Raw genomic sequence first — 18,471 nt, forward strand, 5'->3', positions numbered from 1 at the left:
ATACACACTAGTGAACACACACACAAACAGGAAATCCGCTGTAGAGCAGACCGTCTCATTTCAGTTAAGCCTTCGTGGGTCTACACAGCCTTCGATGGACATGCCTTCGTGGACCACGTCCTTTGTAGGATCCAGCCCCTGAATTTATTTAATGTTGCGCTTGTCTTGCGCTCATTCATGTAGGTCAGGGTCGGCAACATGCAGCTCTTTAAGTGCCATGTTGCGGCTCCCCAGCAGAATTAGATTGTTAGAAAAAGCTGAAATAACCTTCTTTTGCAGTAAAATAAAGCTCTGTTGATCGCTTTAACACAGTTTTAGCAATAAATGGTCTTAAACACTGGAGGTAATGTAGCCTACAACTGCTAATTTACCAACCTTTAACCCTGAAGGTTGGCGCACAGACTGCTGGTCTCAGCAACGCAGACAATGATTTCCCCTAGCTAGCAGCTAACGACAGGGCAAAAAGATTGATTTAAGGCGAACATCGATAATTTAGACACGAATGGACTTATTTGCGTTTATAATCGCTCCAGCTGGTTTCCTAATAAGTTTAATCTGCAATGAAAATCTGTCGAACACTAAAAAGTTGCAAAGCTGAAGTCGCTTCTCGTTTGCCAGCTTCTTGTTTGAATTTTCCACCTTAAATTGTGCAGCAGTTACATTCTGGCCCCTCAGGCACCATTTAAGGTGGAACGGGAAAATTCGAACAAGAAGCTGGCGAATGAGAAGCGACTTCAGCTTCGTAAAAACCCGAACGTTAGGAGACATTTTACAAGAAACTATTCCACTTTTGTGAAAAAGTTTCCTGCCGGAGATGTGAGAAAAGCAGCTATAGCTGAGCTGAAGCTTAAAGCGGAGCAAAGTAAGTCTGTGTTTTTGTTAATCATTTTTTTTTGTTTTATATTTTTTTTTCCTATATAAGTATGTTAAAACATACTGAGACACATTTACAGTCAACATGGTAAAATGGACATGAAATGTTGTGGCTTCCAAAGTGGTTTGATTTTTGTTGAAAAGACAAAATTGCTTCTTTTAACATTTGGGTTGCGACCCCTGGTATAGGTTCATTGTCCTTAACCTGGCAACCCTCATGAACCTTCAGTCTGGCGAGTTTGGGTGGGGGCAAACAACTCTCTCTAATATCCCATTTTGAATGCTTGCTGTCAGTATTACATATTGTTCCTTTAACTTTAATCAAGTATTTGTTTTAAGTAGTCTGTCTGTTATTAATGGGAGCGTGTGTGTGTGTGTGTGTGTGTGTGTGTGTGTGTGTGCGCAGTATTGTGTGTGAGACTACAGCAAGCGGAGGTGAGAGGAGAGGGCAGGTCTCAGTGGAGGTTAAAGAAGGAGGGACTGGACAGTCTGTACAACACTTTCACTACCAGGTAACTGCTTGAACTACTTTTCTTAGAACTTTCCAAGATTTTCCTTCAGATATTTGGGGCAAGACTTTATGGCTGAGCCACAACAGGATGAAGTACCAAATCTAGTTTTATACAGTTTTAATTTAATAGATTCTTTGTATTATTCGTCATTTCCTTCAATTGTTGTGTTAAACGTTGAAAGAGAATTTGACCAATTTTTCCAAATTTCTGCACCTTTAAAATGATTAAGAGGTATACAAAGTCATTCAGAGCAATTTGGTGAAAGAAAACATACTAAGTCAGAATTGTTCACAGTAGTGGTGATAGGAAACAGACATCCAAAGCATTTAATGTCTTTAACAGGTCCTTCACAGAGAGTTGTTACATGACATGGTTACAAATACGCTGCCTGATGTCTGAGGCGTGTAGTTCCACTGGGCAACTTGGGTAGCAATTAAAATGGCTATAATTGGGTTGTAAACATTGGGTCATTGATCACCTCAGTAAAGAAGTATTAGTCAGTAAGTCGGTAAGTTTCTCTACAGTGACATCAGACAACCCTAAATGATGCGGAATGACTACTGAGTAACGTGTAATGAGATTAGATCTCAATGGTGTGAATTATGCAGAAATTAAAACAAATCTGAATTCCCCTTTAATGTGTTATTTTTAGCACTTAGATGTGCTGTTTGATGTATATGTGTGTGTGTGTGTGTTTCTAAATATCAGGACCCAGCGTTACTGGGAGTGTCCCCCCTGAAAGGCCCTATGTCTGGAGGCACGTCACTCACCATTGTGGGGCGGGGCCTACGGACAGGCCAGCTGAGTGAGATCAGTGTTTTGATTGGTGGAGTGCCATGTCTCATGTGAGTTACACTGTTCAGAGGTCGTTTAACTATGAAGTCACACTGAAGGATGTTTGCTTGGTATCTCTTCCTTCAAAAACACACTATAATCAGATTAATTAAAGGATGAGTCATGATAATGAATGACAACTTTGGTAAAAATGAATCAAGGTGATCTTCATTTGAAATATAGTTTTGGTTTTACTGCATTACATTAGTGTAAATATGATTATGGAAAGTCACTGTTTTAAAAAACTTGGTTTGCAGTTCTTCTGAACTGGAAGACGAGCAAATCAAATGTCTGACGGGCGGGAGTAACAGAACAGGGGAGCATGGCGTGACTGTGCAGTTTGGTAGTGCAGAGCGCCATCTACAGACAGCTTCCTATCACTACACACCAGACCCCAACATCACGAGTGCTGCTCCCTCTAAAAGCTTCCTCAGGTATATTAATATTTAAAAATGTCTAAGAAACTTATACCTGAAAACTCTTTTCAACAGAACAGCATGGTGTACAGATGAGCATGAGATGGAACAAAATTGTGCTGCATGAAGTTTTAAAGTGTTTCCAGCACTTTGTTTAAACATGTCACAAACAGCATGTTCTTGAGGCAAATAGGGTTCTACCCAGATACAGTACATAAACTATACAAACTGAAAAAAAATTTATTTTTCTCATGGTCCAGCGGGGGTCGCGTAATTCGAGTTTCTGGTCAGAATTTGGACGTGGTCCAGGAGCCTCGCATCCGTGTGACCCTGAGCCCTCTGGAGCCACTCTTTTCAGGGAGAAAGAGAAGGAAGAGAAAGAGTGATGGACACTCAAGGAGAGAGGACAGGCTCTGGCCTCTCAAAAGGCAGCGACGGATAGTCCCAGAACCCGGCTGTCCTGAAGACAGTCTCTGTGATGTCAAGCAGGTAGGCATTGAATAAATGTGCATGTGTGTGTATGAATATACACCGGTCAGGCATAACATTAAGACCACCTCCTTGTTTCTACGCTCATTGTCCATTTTATCAGCTCCACTTACTATATAGGTGCACTTTGTAGTTCTACAGTTACAGACTGTAGTCCATCTGTTTCTCTGATACTTTGTTAGCCCCTTTTACCCTGTTCTTCAGTGGTCAGGACCCCCATGGACCCTCACAGAGCAGGTACTGTTTGGGTGGTGGGTCATTCTCAGCACTGCAGTAACCCTGATGTGGTGGTGGTGTGTTAGTGTGTGTTGCGCTGGTCTGAGTGGATCAGACACAGCAACAGTTATGCCTGATCGGTGTATATGAAACAGTGTCTATTTAAGATTGCTTGGTAACTTCTGGCGGCTTAGCCTTGTAACTTGGGTGCATTACTAATGAAGCAAACTCGGGACACCAAATATGTTTTAGTTGCTCAACTATGTCCACTCACTGTCCACTCTATTAGACACTCCTACCTTGTCAGTCCACCTTATAGATGTAAAGTCAGAGATGATAGCTCATCTGCTGCTGCACAATTGTGTTGGTCATCCTCTAGTCCTCTAAGAACAGGGTAAAAGGGGGCTAACAAAGTATCAGAGAAACAGATGGACTACAGTCTGTAACTGTTGAACTACAAAGTGCACCTATATAGTAAGTGGAGCTGATAAAATGGACAATGAGTGTAGAAACAAGGAGGTGGTCATAATGTTATCGGTGTATCATCACTATTACAAGAAACCCTTGACTCTCCATTTGTTTTGTTTTTTAGGTTTTATTTGATTTAAAGACAAATTAACTTCTAGACATACTCAGTATGTTCTGTATAGATAGCCAATGAATAGAGAAACACAGAGAAATATTCGGAAAACAGAAATGTTCGACAGATCGCACAACTCTGTGTGCAGTGCAATCTACTTGTTGGACATATGCGTGCAGTGCATGTGAACACGTCCTGTTTTACTCAGATAGAGGAGCGCTGTACAGCCAACAGCTCCACTCTGCTCCTGTGCCCCACACCGGAGCTGGGCCCAGAGGCTCGCCATGCTGCCATCAGCGTCCACTTCCTGCTGGATAACCTCAGCTTTGACTTCAAGGCGGTCAGCGGCAGCCCCTTTTCTTATGAGCTGAACCCCATCCTCCATCCTCTCAACCGGGGCGACCCCAGCAAACCCTATCGCCACAAACCTGGGAGCGTCATCTCTGTGGAGGTTACACATCACCTTTCACCCACAGCACACTGTATACCAGGGCTGCTCAAAGTATGTCCTGCGGGCCAAAGTGGTCTGTGAGGTCGCTTGATTTGACCTGCTAGAATTTTACCCTCACCCCACTCACATAGCCAGTGAGAGAACTTATTAACTTGTTAACCCCTTACATTGTTACACACTTCTGTAACCTAAGAATAGCTCAACCAGTTTGCATTGAAGTCCTTGTAGTTACTGGATAAGAAGCTTTAGTATGTAGTCTGGGATTTTAAGGGGTTAAATTGTATTTTTTCTAAGTATTTCAGGGACAAAATATAGTTATGAAATAATGTTATGAAATATATTTTCACAAGCTCAATTTGTAACCTACTTTCCCCTTCCATCTTTACTTTGTACAACCCCATTTTCCAAAAAAAAAAAAGTTGGGACGCTGTGTAGAATGTAAATTAAAAATAGAAAGCAATGATGTGCAAATCATGTAAACCATATTTTTAAAGGAAAATACTATAAAGACAAAATATCAAATGTGGAAACTGAAAAATCTTATTGTTTTTGAAAAATATATGCCCATTTTCAATTTGATGCTCACAGTACGTTCCAAAAAAGTTGGGACGGGGGCCTGTTTACCACTGTGTTTCATCACCTCTTCTTTTAACAACACTCTGTAAGTGTTTGGGAACTGAGGAGGCACTGGTGTAGGTTTGAAAGTAAAATGTTTTCCCATTCTTGTTTGCATATATTTTTCAAAAAACAATAAAATTTCTCAGTTTCGACATTTGATTTGTTGTCCTAGTACTATTTTCAATGAAATATAGGGTTTAAATGACTTTTTGGCCCTCAACCCACCACAAACATTGCACCACCCCCCGGAAGATAAGAGTTTGGGCACACCTGCTGTATACAGTATATTAACATATGTTATAATGCAGTTACATTGCTCATGTTATCAGTGTATGACACAACATTGCTAGATTGTCAGTAGAGGGACCAAGTGAGTAACATTTAATTCAGTGTTATATGTAAGCATGTAAAGCAGCTCTTTTTAGAAACGTGCACCTAAAAACTTCATAGTTGTTACTTGTTTTCTGAAACCTAAATTCAGTCATTATTAACTTAGCAGTGACGTCTGTGGAGGTTTAAGCTAATGTTTTCTGTCTCATGTAGGGGGAGAATCTGGATTTGGCCATTTTTAAGGAGGAAGTGGTGGCTCTGATAGGAGACGGAGTGTGTGCTGTGAAGACCCTCACCAGGAACCATCTTTACTGTGAGCCTCCAACCCAGCAGCCCTCAGTGTCCGCATCAAAGAAGCGAGAGGGCACAGACGCTCTACCAGAGTTCACAGTGAGTCATCAGTGAATCATCTGCTGTTTCCCATTGATTAACTAGAATGGATGCATCTATTCATTAATTGATTCAGATGATTCTTTGTTGTAAAAAGTCCTCAGGATCTAGAGTAATTGTTATCAACGTCCATGTGTTCAATTTGGTATGATCCAAGCCCGTTTGCATGAGTTTGGTTACTAGGCTTTGTCCTTAAAGATTTGTTTAGAAATATAAATCTTTCAGATTATATTTAAAGTGTTTCCCTTGTGTAGGTACGGATGGGGAATCTGAACTTTTCTCTGGGAAGAGTGCAGTATGACTCACAGGGCCAGGCCATGTTCCCTCTGGAGGCTCAGGTTGGGGTGGGGGTTGGTGCCTTCATCGTGGCTCTCATCGTGCTCGTCATCGTGCTCATATACAGGTACAAGGCCATAATCCCCATAGTCACCTATAAACTTATATATCTGATTGATGATGGTATCAGGAATCTGTCAGGAAGAGGATAGAGAATGGCCACTGAACTGGCAAATTTGGTGGTCATTCCCTTTAGAGGAAATTAATAAGACAGAAATTGTGCTGTTAGTGTTTTCATATTTGTGCCATAATCTGTGTTTTCTTTCTTCTTGTTGTTCATGTCCTTTACCAGCCCTAATATGTTGTCATATTGTCATATCGCTGTTGTCTGAAGAAAACCTATCTCCACATTGTTAGTTTTACAGGAAAAGGAAAAAACTTGTTTTACTTTTAATGTAAGTCAATGGAACCAGACATTTTCCCAAGTCATTTTGGGTCATTTCTTCTGGCCCATTCTTTATGAAATTGACACACAATGTAAAGAACAACAGGCATTTTCAAATTATGTTAAAAACCGAAAAACGACAAAAATGGAGATATGAGGTTTTGTTCCGACAGCAGCGATGTGCACATCTCACCAAGGTTAGGGTTTGCAAAACAGGTTGAAGTTACATCAAAGCTCTTATTTAAAAAAGACCATTTAAAATAACAGTGGCATATAGGTTAATTTAATTTGGTAAGTTTCAGCACGTGTAATTTTTAATAAAAAGTGGTTTAGTCTTAACAAACCATGATAATAAAAAAATTAGCTTACAAGATTGTTGCCAAATGGTACACTAGTGGAGCTTGGTTGGCTTGTTACCATGTTTAGTATGTTCTCCACATCTCCACCATGCAATTGTCAGTCAGCGATGGCTAGGGGATACAGTCAGTTGTATGTTTCACATGACCTCACATACTTTGTCAGTTACAAAGTTTGTCTGTGTACATATTTGTATGAGAATTTACATGTGTTTGTTTCCACAGGAGGAAAAGTAAACAGGCTCTGAGGGACTATAAAAAAGTTCAAATTCAGCTTGAGAACCTGGAGACCAGTGTGAGGGATTGCTGCAAGAAAGAGTTCACAGGTATAATTTCTTGTGCAGTAAGTTGATAAGTACCCCATGCAAAAGTTAGCAAAACCCCTATGATAAACCAAAATCTTGTCTTATTGTTGTTAGATTTGATGACAGAGATGATGGATATGTCCAGCGATTTGGTGGGATCAGGTATTCCGTTTCTGGACTATCGCACCTATGCAGAGAGGATTTTCTTCCCTGGCCACCGGGAGTCGCCACTGAGACGAGACCTGGATGTACCGGCCTGTCGTCGGGTTACAGTGGAGCAGGGCCTCGTTCAGCTCTCCAACTTACTCAACAGCAAGCTTTTCCTCACCAAGGTAGCCTCCTCCACCCTCAAAAACACTTACGCAGCCCTAGGCTGGCATGACCTGTAAAAAGCCTTAAAGTTGAATGTGTGGAGTTCATTTAGCTTTTTCCATAACTGCAGTTCATCCACACTCTGGAGGGGCAGAGAACATTCTCTCCACGGGACCGTGCATATGTGGCCTCTCTCCTCACTGTGGCGCTGCATGGAAAGCTGGAATATTTCACAGACATCCTTAAAACCCTGCTGAGTCACCTGGTGGAGCAGTACACCACCAAGAACCCCAAACTCATGCTTCGCAGGTCAGATCTCAACTAGATACTTAAAGTGATTCAGAAAAGCCTCTTAGCTTAAATGTAGTTGAGCAACTAAAACATATTTGGTGTCCCGAGTTTGCTTCATTAGTAATGCACCCAAGTTACAAGGCTAAGCCGCCAGAAGTTACCAAGCAATCTTAAATAGACACTGTTTCATATACACCGATCAGGCATAACTGTTGCTGTGTCTGATCCACTCAGACCAGCGCAACACACACTAACACACCACCACCACATCAGGGTTACTGCAGTGCTGAGAATGACCCACCACCCAAACAGTACCTGCTCTGTGAGGGTCCATGGGGGTCCTGACCACTGAAGAACAGAGTAAAAGGGGGCTAACAAAGTATCAGAGAAACAGATGGACTACAGTCTGTAACTGTAGAACTACAAAGTGCACCTATATAGTAAGTGGAGCTGATAAAATGGACAATGAGCGTAGATCATAATGTTATGCCTGATCGGTGTATTGTCATCCATACAAATAATAAAATGCACCATAGAGCATGAACAGTAGTAGCAGACATGTTATAACTTGTATTTTGTCCATTTTGAAAGTCATGTTCTTTAAATAGGTTTGGTCCTAAAAGCATTGTTTCTCATTCCTGGTCCTGGAGGCCCAGTGTTCTGCAACTTTTATTGCTTTTCCTGCTTTAACACTTTAGCCCAACAGTAGGCTGTTAATGAGCTGATTAGTTGGATCAGGTGTGTTGGGAGCAGGGAAAACAAAAAAATGTGGGGCAGTGGGCCTCCAGGACCAGGAACCAACTTTTAGAGAACTTCATTAAAATCTTTTTGTCTTCTGTGCTGTTGCAGAACAGAGTCTGTGGTTGAGAAACTGCTGACCAACTGGATGTCCATCTGTCTATACACTTTTTTAAGGGTGAGTTTGGATTTCTACACTCTCTCTAATGAACTTGCAGTTCAGCGCTAATCATTCACATTCATGTTTCTGAAGAAAAAGAAGGCTGAGATGGATTCCAGCCTAGTTATAGTGAGTGTGTGTTCAGCTCAGTGTGAGCTTGTATTTCGCTCTCTTTATTCCTCTGCATTTTCTCTGCAATGCAGGACTCGGCTGGTGAATCTTTCTACATGTTATTCCGAGCCATAAAGCATCAGGTGGACAAAGGCCCTGTAGATGCCGTGACAGGCAAAGCCAAGTACACACTCAATGACAACCGGCTACTGCGTGAAGATGTGGAATACCGCACACTGGTGAGAGACACGCCCGGTGTAAATGCTTTGGTGTTGAAGTTAGCAGTGTCTTTTCTATTGTGTTTCTTTCCTCTGAGAAATGTATGTGTATTAGGCCTGTGCTACCCCAGGCTCAGGAAGCACATCGGAGACAGGGTTCAGGTTTGCAGCATTCATCAGCTTTAATTTTTCTCACTAAAGACAAAACAAAACAAACAACCAAATCTACACCTGACACTTTTCGGCGGCATTAAACTAGTCTTTTTCCAGTCGTTTTCTCACTCCAGCTTTTCAGCTCTTCACTCAGTCTCTGCTGCTGCTGCTCGTGTCACTCTCTCTCTCTCTCTGAGTGAATGAATCGAATGTGAGGGGTAGCGAAGCGGCCTCGTTGCAGAACAGGAGGCGGGGTACAGGCAGCGGAGTCCGGGACTAGCATCCCGCCTTCATGACTTTTGTGGCCGTCCTCGTCATCCCCTCTTTGGCGACTGACGTTCTCCTCCTGCTGTCACTCGTGTCCCTCGGCGTTGCTTGGGATTCACGCGCCTTCCCCTGCTCACTCGTGGTTCTCCTCTTTCCACCGTCCTTGTGGGGCTTTGTCCTATATATATATATATATATATATATATATATATATATATATATATATATATATATAGGATTAAACAGTCTATACCCATGTATACAATACATTTTCCTTAGATGTTGATCTGCCAAGGCATGTTTATTGTCCAAATTTTGCTTTTTAAATTCCTGGTTTGACACTAGCATTATGAGGCTAACATTGCTAACACACACTAGTAATCAATAGTCACCCATATCTTTTCCAAATATACATCCCCAGAAGTTCTCTCAACCTGCTCAACCTGCATCCACATTTTCTTTAAGGTTGCACAGACTAATTGATGTGGTTTAGGACACGTATGATTTACTATGAACTATTAAAATGTACAAAACTTCACTATGTAGCTGAACACTGCAGGCAGCAATTAAAACAACAGGTGTTTTGCCAAAATTCTGCCGTCTGTTGTATGCACGTACGTCAGGCAGGCATATCAACACCACAGATTACGTTTATGATTTTTATTAACTATTAATTTTGAAAGTTCTAACTGAAGATATACATTTAAAAAATTACAAACAACAGGAATTGTGAATCTCATCCAGCTCCTATGTGCCTGCCCTCAACGTTTGATTACACAATGACATTTTGTTCATTGTTAAAATTCACAGTAAGTCATACTATGCCTTAAACCAAATCAGGGTTACAATATGTACTATTGACTATTGTTTGTGATATTCACGTTGTAGCTCCGGCTCTCAGCTAAAGAAACAAAATTTGGACACCAAAATGTGAAAAATTGTGTAAATTTGATTTCTCAACAAACTATTCCTTTAATTTATTCTCCAGACACTGAATGTCTTGGTAACCAGTGGGGGCGCAAGTGAGTCTCAGACGGTTCCTACGAAAGTTCTGGACTGTGACACCATCACCCAGGTGAAGGAGAAGATCCTGGAGCAGACGTGGAAGGGCACATCTTACTCTCAGAGACCCTCCACAGACTCAGTGCACTTAGGTAAGAGAGGAGCGCAAAACAATCTCAGCTAGAAAACCTTAAAGTGCCTCATTCTTCATAAGCAGCTTGTTATAAGCTGTAATGTGTTCACTGTAGCTGTAGGAAATATGCCAAAAAGCAAACAGTACTGATTAATAGGTCATTAATACAGCTCTAACTTGCCATGTCTGCATTTTATATTACGTAAAATAATTCGTCTTTGATTTGCTGTTGTTGAAAGCACGTCAGTTAGATGTCAAAGGTTTTAGTTATTGTTATTGTTTGGTTGAACTATATTTTCAAGGCAGGTGACTCCTTAAATGTTGCTTTGTCTTCCAACACTAATGTAGAATGGAGGGCTGGCATGGCAGGACATCTGATCCTGTCTGATGAAGACCTGACCTCGGTAGTGCAGGGGTCATGGAAACGGCTCAACACCTTGCAGCACTACAAGGTCCGATCTGTGAATTCTGATATAATATTGTATCTGTACGTAGTTGAAATGCTAATGTTTATTTTTGTTTGTAATCTACTCTGTGCAGGTTCCAGATGGTGCCACGGTCACACTGGTGGCACGGCAGTCCAAACAAGTCCACCATGACAGCCATGACTATGTACCAGGAGAGAGTGAGTAACAAGGCATACTGCACTTACATTTAGCTTTGTGTGGACATTCCTGCATAACCAAATCTTTGTCCGTCACTATCCATCTCTCTTTCTCCTTCTCCATCTCTCTCGCTCAGAGACTCCTATGCTGGAGGATGGAGATGAAGGGGGGGTGAGGCTGTGGCACCTGGTGAAGGCCAGTGAGGAGCCAGAGCTGTCCAAACACAGACGAGGCAGTCTGAGAGAGAGAGAGCGGGAGAGAGCTAAGGCCATACCAGAGATCTACCTCACACGCCTGCTGTCTATGAAGGTAGTGCACACACACTGTGTGGAAGACTGTATTCCACTTGGTCTTGCCATTTCCCCTCAGAGAATTCCCTGCTGTCATCTTAAGGGCCATTCCATTACTGTATTAGCTCAAGTGAAGGGTGGTACATGAGCTCTTAGAGGAACAAGGGATCGAGTGAACGCCAGTGTCAACTTCGGCAGCAGAACTCATTGTGACCTGACGTATTTTCTCTTTTACAACCCAAAAATAATGATGGACAAAGCTGTTTACAAGCCGTACATAAAATTTTCATTTAACATTTAAAATGGACATATGTTGTTTGGTTTATATTCAGTTGATTTTAGGTGCATGCTGCCAGAAGAACAATGCAAAGTCGGACTATAATACTTATAATAATAATTAATCATATTTTAGGCTTCATATTATTTCATATTACACCTTACAAAATATATTATGAAACATTATATATATATATATATATATATATCATGTATAATGAATTATAATGAGTGTATATTCTGACACGAATCTTAATTTGGTCTTGGTCATCTCTGTCTCGCCTCTAGTGGTCTTGACTACAACAATACTGGCTAGTGAATTCACCCTTAAACTTCCTCTGCTGTCTCTGTGTTGCAGGGCACACTGCAGAAGTTCGTAGATGACCTGTTCACAGTCATTCTAAGCACCAGTCGGCCGGTTCCTTTGGCCGTGAAGTATTTCTTTGATCTTTTGGATGACCAGGCAGCTCAACACAATATTACTGACCCAGAAACCATCCACATCTGGAAGACAAACAGGTAATAACTCCAGAAATACTGTATCATCAGTAAATGGTAATGGCACGAGTACTGATAGTCTCTTTCACAGACTGATGAAGATAAACTGACAGTGAACAACACTTAATTGCGTGTCTGTGTTCTGCAGTCTGCCTTTGAGGTTTTGGATCAATATTCTGAAGAACCCACAGTTTATCTTCGATGTTCAAGCATCGGACAACGTGGATGCTGTGCTCTCTGTTATTGCTCAGACCTTCATGGACTCCTGCACCATTGCTGACCACAAACTGGGCAGGGTGAGATAAGAGGAGAATTTCACATTAAAAAGCAACTCAGAGCAAAGTATTAGTTTCTAAACTTACACTTACTTGCACTTTATTAGACGCACCTACCTTGCTGGTACACCTGGCTGGTTTCTGTTATTCATCCTCTAGACGTTTATCAGTGGTCGTTTTTTGACAAGATGACCACAAAACCACTGTTTGCTGAATATTTTTGGTTGGTGGATTGTTGTGAACCCAGCAGTAATAATGACAGGTTGAAAAACCCTGGCAAAGCGACTGTGTTTGATCCACTTGTACCAGCGCAACACTCACTAACATGAAACTATGTCAGTGTTACTGTGCTGTGAGTGGTTTACCACCAAATAATATCTGGTCAGGTGGTGGTCCCGTTCCGTTGATGGATGGGATAGAGAGTGGCTGGCAGTCGATGAGCCACAGTCAGTAATTGTAAACCTACAGGGTGCACCAGTCTGGTAGGTGTACCAAAGAAAATAGGCAGAAGGTGCAGATACAAAGCAGGCAGTCTTTAGCTTCATATACCAAACTTGAAGTAGGAAACCTGGGTGTGATCTTAGACTCTGAGCTGTTTTATCTGCATGTAAACACAGTCACTAAAGCAGCTTTTACCATCTTTTATCATCCCAGAGAAACTCTTTCAAGCATTTGTTACAGCAGAGTTGATCACTGTAATGATCTTCTTACTGAACTTCCTAAGAAAACAATACATCCTTTACAACTCATACAAAATACAGCAGCATCCTCACAAAAACAACACAGAGAGATCAGATCAGTCCCGATTTAAAAGAGCTGTACTGGCTGTTTGTATCGTTTGTATCGTTCTATGTTTTGTAGTATTTATTTTTTTATTTGATCTGTGTCATTTTCTTATGATCCTAAATTAATGCTTAGAATTTCTTGTGTAACTGTTTTTTACTGGCATGAAAAGTGCCATATAAATAAAAATTATTATTATTATTATTATTAGTAGTAGTAATAAACCAGCTACTCAGTGTACTTATTTAAAAAATACACAAGATGTCACAGGTGGTGAGTTTTTGTTCTGTTTATTTCTTTATATAGGACTCCCCTATCAATAAGTTGCTGTATGCTCGAGACATCCCACGCTACAAACAGATGGTGGAGAGGTGAGTGTTTTCCCTACATTTGACTCCATTACTCTGTTCTTTTTGATCTGGCCTCCTACTTGTTATTTATTTATTCATTTACCCCTTTTTTGAGTTTTAAAATTATTTAAACAGAAAATTTTGAACAATTTTATTTTGGAAATTAAGATAAACATTGTGATTGTGTACAGCTGCATTTATGTATGATTGTTGCCACTCTTGTGTTTATACAGATATTACGCAGATATAAGGCAGACCATATCTGCCAGTGACCAAGAGATGAACTCTGCTCTGGCGGAGCTGTCCAGGGTGAGTGCATTTCGTTTTAAAAATAGTTGGAAAGAATGAGGGTCCTATGACACCGTTTAGGGCCGCTGTTAATAAAAACAAAAATACTAGTCTTTGAGAAAAAAGTTGTAATATTTCAAGAAATAAGTCGTAGAATTACGACATAAAAGTGGCATTAATACCAGGAAAGATCGCAAAATTGTGGCCAAAGGCTTTGCGAAGTGAAGGCAGCACCTCCTCGTGTTAAATGAGGGGCGGTGAGTTGGTGGGGTTCTACTTTCATATCGATTCACCCATAAAGAAACACTCAGTCTCCCTGTTTCTCCTGCACATCAGCACCAGCCTGTTATTAGTATAAGAAACGGCTGAGCAGGAAACTGTGGTTATCGGGGCTACATCTCCACACCATTCAAAGAGGACATGAAGTTTCACAGTGAGAATGAATATCAAAATGATTGATCCACAAAGAGACAGGAGTGGAACTCCAGCGCCAGTACAACAACCGAGACCCCAACGCGTTATGGCAGCCCCCTACAGTTAGCCCACTTTATCCTCCAAATATTGTGACTTTTTTTTCTCAAAATAGTACGACTTTATTCTCGAAATAGTACAACTTTTTTCTAGTTTTTTATTAACAGTGGCCCTAAAACGCTGTCATAGGGTCCTCAAGGACAGCAAGTAGTTGAAACGTTTGCTAAATTCCTCTGTTGCATTAGCACCTACTTATAAACATTCTTTCTACACAGTAGGCATTACTCGAACACGGAGGATTTTGCTTACTTGCTCTGTCTGGACGTTATAAATCACTTCTGCATCACTTGCACTGACCTCTTTCTTTGATTACTATTGGAAAATTAGGACTACATAATATATTGTTTGTTAAGTATTATCACAATGTTGGCAATACTCAAATCAAAAAGACTGCATTATGCATATTAGCCCTTTAATAAATTACAGAAATGTTCATTGTGCTGTAAGCATTCTGAACAGCCTCAGATGCCACTTATGAGTTTCTGCGGTAGTTTTGATTAATCAAGGTATCCTTGTGATCCAACAACAGTGAATAATTTTGGTCAGAATAATGCAGGGTATTTTTAATCATTCACAAAGCATACTGTATTCAGAATGTTTCAGCGATATCATTATAATATTGTACTTTGTTTATACATCATGTAGTCCTTCCTTCCAGTTTATGGCAATTCCCTTCATTGATCACACATAGAAAATCATAAATACTTTTAATATCTGTCTAATTAAATTACTCACATGTTACTCTTTCAGAATTACTCCAGTGAGGTGAATCACCTTGTGGCCTTACATGAATTATACAAGTACATCAACAAATATTACGATCAGGTAAGGAAATTGTGCAGACCAGCTTGTTCTTTACTGCAGACGGTGACAAAGGAAAAGACCTGAATGAATGAGAAGAGAAACATAACGAGTGGAGATGACGGGGCTACTGCATGAGACAGTTAAACCATTAACTTAATACCATGCCCAGTGGCAGATATTAAAATGCTGAGCAGGCCCAGTTGACCTTGATTTTGGACCAAGATGAAAAGAAGAAAATATCTGTGACTTTGAAAGAGGGTCCATTATTCAGGCCTGCAGGCAGAAGCTTCAATTACTACGACTGATTAGTGCATCAGTAGAAACAATGACTAAAATGTCATCTGCATTGAAATTTATGGGAAATGCATCCTGTAAATAGAGCAAAATTGTGGTCGTGTATGCACATTCAGTGACCGTGATGCTTGTGCATGAGTGTGATACGTATAGAAAAACAGAAGAGCAGCTGTGCCTCAGATGACTCAGGTTGTCCATGCAGGACATCAGACTGCCAGCAAGAACAGTCTCAGGGACATTGTAGTAGGGGTGCAGTGCATAAACGTCTCATTACAAAGAAGAATGCACGTTTGAGAGTTCAGTGGTGCAGAAGCCATTAGCACTCATTCACAGAGTTGATTATTTTTACCCCTACCCCTTGTTTTTGAGTGTCTCCCCTTGGAACTGAGTTACAGGGTAGTGGTTGAAATCTTCCTCTGAAATGGGACCCTCAAATAAAAAGAGCATCACTTCATTAACAGCTACCAGCGCTGCTCTGTAGGCGACCCTGCCAGTCTGCAGTGACAGCAGAGGAGGGTAAAGTTCAGCTCCTCACTGCTGGGCTTTAGTTACATTTAGGGCATCATATGCCTTCAAAGAGCGGGGGGCAATTATTTATTATCACCCACCCCTAATTCCTCAGTGATATGAAGCTGAAGTCAGATATTTGCCAGCTTCTTGTTCGAATTTTCCCGTTCCACCTTACATTTTTATGCGATTTTTATGCTTGTTATGAAGAAAAGGACCATAATACGTTAAAATGACAATAACCTAAGATAATATCAAAAATTTTAAAGGACAAAATTCTCACTTTTGTGGGTTTCTTTGGTCTCTCGCACAGCCATCCTTTTTGGGGGTTTTTTTCACAACACTGCATTTGGAGTGAGTCTCTGAAAAACAATAGGGTCATATAGCTCTAACAGGACACCCTACCCCTAGATGTGAACATGCAAAATGGAGGGATAGGGCTAAGTGGCAGGGGCAAGGGGTGAAATGGGATTTGGCCATAGTCATGCTTCACCATATTCTGGGCGAGTGCATGTGTGGCCTACACCAAGAGAACAGTATACGCCTGAGTGCTTGACCCCTACAATGAGAGGGTCCTGTGGCTCTGTTGTGCTGCTAGGGGCATTATCCTGGCATGCTTTGGGTCCACTTGTCCCGTTAGAGGGAATAAGTTATCCTGACTGATCACCAACTTCATCAAAGCACCAACTGAGGGAATGTGTTTTGGAACATGGCGCTCCATCGTTACAGTCCACTTCCAAACTTGGTAGAATCTATCTATGGCACGTTGAAGCTGTTCTGGCAGCTTGTGGTGGCCCAACACCTTATTAAGTTGTTTATGTTGGTTTTTACTTTAGTTGTTCTCCCGTCTGTATCAGAGGTGTAAGTAACGAATTACATTTACTCTCGTTACTGTAATTGAGTACAGTTGTCCCTGTAACGGTACTTTTTGGAGTAGAATTAAATCATAGTACTTTTACTCTTACTTGAGTTCATTTTTAATGAAATACTTTTACTTCGCTACTTTAATACAGTAAAAATCAAAGCTGGGTAATTTGCTGATGTTGCTGCTGATTTTAATGGTGTAAATGTTCTGAACAGATATCAGTGAAAATATACAGTGTGAAGGCTGTGAATGTGTTTACTGTGTGTAGAGGTTCACACTTGTTAACGTAAGCTAGAGTCCAGGGAGCTGATGGGCAGCATGACTCTCACTAAAATTACTTCATTAATTAAGCAATCTACTCATAATTTTGATTTTTTTCTCTTAAATGAACTTAATTAATCAGTAACACCCTCTGCACCGTCTTTCAGAGACTCTGAAATACTTTACTGGAAACAGATAAACTAGGATGTCTCATCTAATAATTTAACCATGAAACACATGCAGTTTACTGTAAACCTTGTTCCTTATAGAGTTCACAGAAAGGTGTGTAGAGAGGTGTGTAGTCTCAGCTCTCAGAACTTTAGCTTTAGTGTTTTTCTGTACAGATTATTTATTAGATTATTAGCTCAGAAATATGTTCAGGTTGTGACAGCGGAAATACGAAAAGTAACTCAGTACTTGCGTAGTTTTATAATGAACTACTCATTTACTCTTACTTGAGTAATTTTATTTACTAATACTTGTACTTGAGTAAATTATCACTACAGTAACAGTACTTGTACTTGAGTAGGGATTTTCAGTACTCTTTACACCCCTGGTCTGTATCTACCTCATGAACTACCTTTAGACATCCCATTTCTCCTTAATCTCACTGTATCGTTGTCCTCTCTCTTTCTGTGCTGCCACTAGATTATCACAGCTCTAGAGGAAGACGCCACAGCTCAGAAGATGCAGCTGGGTTACAGGCTTCAGCAGATCGCAGCCGCCGTGGAGAATAAAGTTACTGACCTTTAACCCACAGACCCAGATAGAGACTGAAAAAAGACACAAAGGCCAAGAACAGAGATGGCGCTAAGACTTCTAAAGGCATGTTCCTTCACACAAAGCGAAACTGTCTTACTCGGATTTACTGAGAAGTGCTTGCTGGGAGATGCTATGGTGGTCTTTGGGCGCGTGTTGAGATTATTCCCTGGGCTTTTCATCTCCAGCGAAGTCAAGACCACTGCCCCTGCTCATAAAACAGAACTCTTGTCACGTTGCCTCTGCAGGATGCAAACAGGCTTGTCTGGATCTCCGCTGAACCTCGGCAGATGCTCAGTGATGTTTGGGAAGGACATATGTTGAAGCTTGATTGTCGCCGTTTTCTTCATTGAAGGGAGAAGCTTTTTCATCAGCTGTATGAAGGACAATGCAGCTCCTTCTCAAAAAGAAATTTGAAAAGAAAAGGTTTGTCTTGAAAGAGCCCTGAGTTTTTATCTGGCTCAGCCTGATTCATTCATGAGTGAAAAGTAATGTTCTTTGAAATGGTTAAAGGGAATTATAGACACATCTGGCTAATAATATATGCAGGAGCAAAAAGAGAAAAATATCAGATACGCCGAATACAAACTCAGTGCATTACCTGCATAG

At 40.9% G+C, this 18,471-nt stretch overlaps 1 protein-coding gene across 1 annotated transcript in view; it reads left to right on the forward strand.

Annotated features, from left to right (window-relative positions):
• The window catches only part of plxnb1a (plexin b1a), a 97,019-nt gene extending 78,759 nt beyond the window's left edge, over positions 1-18,260 (forward strand). The window contains exons 16-37 of the mRNA XM_036591738.1: positions 1,280-1,385; positions 2,094-2,230; positions 2,477-2,653; positions 2,896-3,124; positions 4,129-4,371; positions 5,533-5,709; positions 5,964-6,112; positions 7,012-7,112; positions 7,206-7,423; positions 7,534-7,712; positions 8,544-8,610; positions 8,796-8,942; positions 10,330-10,495; positions 10,825-10,928; positions 11,017-11,101; positions 11,218-11,390; positions 12,006-12,166; positions 12,294-12,441; positions 13,510-13,574; positions 13,787-13,862; positions 15,123-15,197; positions 17,752-18,260. Of these exons, the coding sequence (XP_036447631.1) occupies positions 1,280-1,385; positions 2,094-2,230; positions 2,477-2,653; positions 2,896-3,124; positions 4,129-4,371; positions 5,533-5,709; positions 5,964-6,112; positions 7,012-7,112; positions 7,206-7,423; positions 7,534-7,712; positions 8,544-8,610; positions 8,796-8,942; positions 10,330-10,495; positions 10,825-10,928; positions 11,017-11,101; positions 11,218-11,390; positions 12,006-12,166; positions 12,294-12,441; positions 13,510-13,574; positions 13,787-13,862; positions 15,123-15,197; positions 17,752-17,856 (3,088 nt within the window). The 3' untranslated portion in view covers positions 17,857-18,260. The remainder of the gene's footprint in view (positions 1-1,279; positions 1,386-2,093; positions 2,231-2,476; positions 2,654-2,895; positions 3,125-4,128; positions 4,372-5,532; positions 5,710-5,963; positions 6,113-7,011; positions 7,113-7,205; positions 7,424-7,533; positions 7,713-8,543; positions 8,611-8,795; positions 8,943-10,329; positions 10,496-10,824; positions 10,929-11,016; positions 11,102-11,217; positions 11,391-12,005; positions 12,167-12,293; positions 12,442-13,509; positions 13,575-13,786; positions 13,863-15,122; positions 15,198-17,751) is intronic.
• The last annotated feature ends 211 nt before the right edge of the window (positions 18,261-18,471 follow it).

Source organism: Colossoma macropomum, unplaced genomic scaffold (genome assembly GCF_904425465.1).
Source record: "Colossoma macropomum unplaced genomic scaffold, Colossoma_macropomum, whole genome shotgun sequence".
Classification (NCBI taxonomy): domain Eukaryota; kingdom Metazoa; phylum Chordata; class Actinopteri; order Characiformes; family Serrasalmidae; genus Colossoma; species Colossoma macropomum.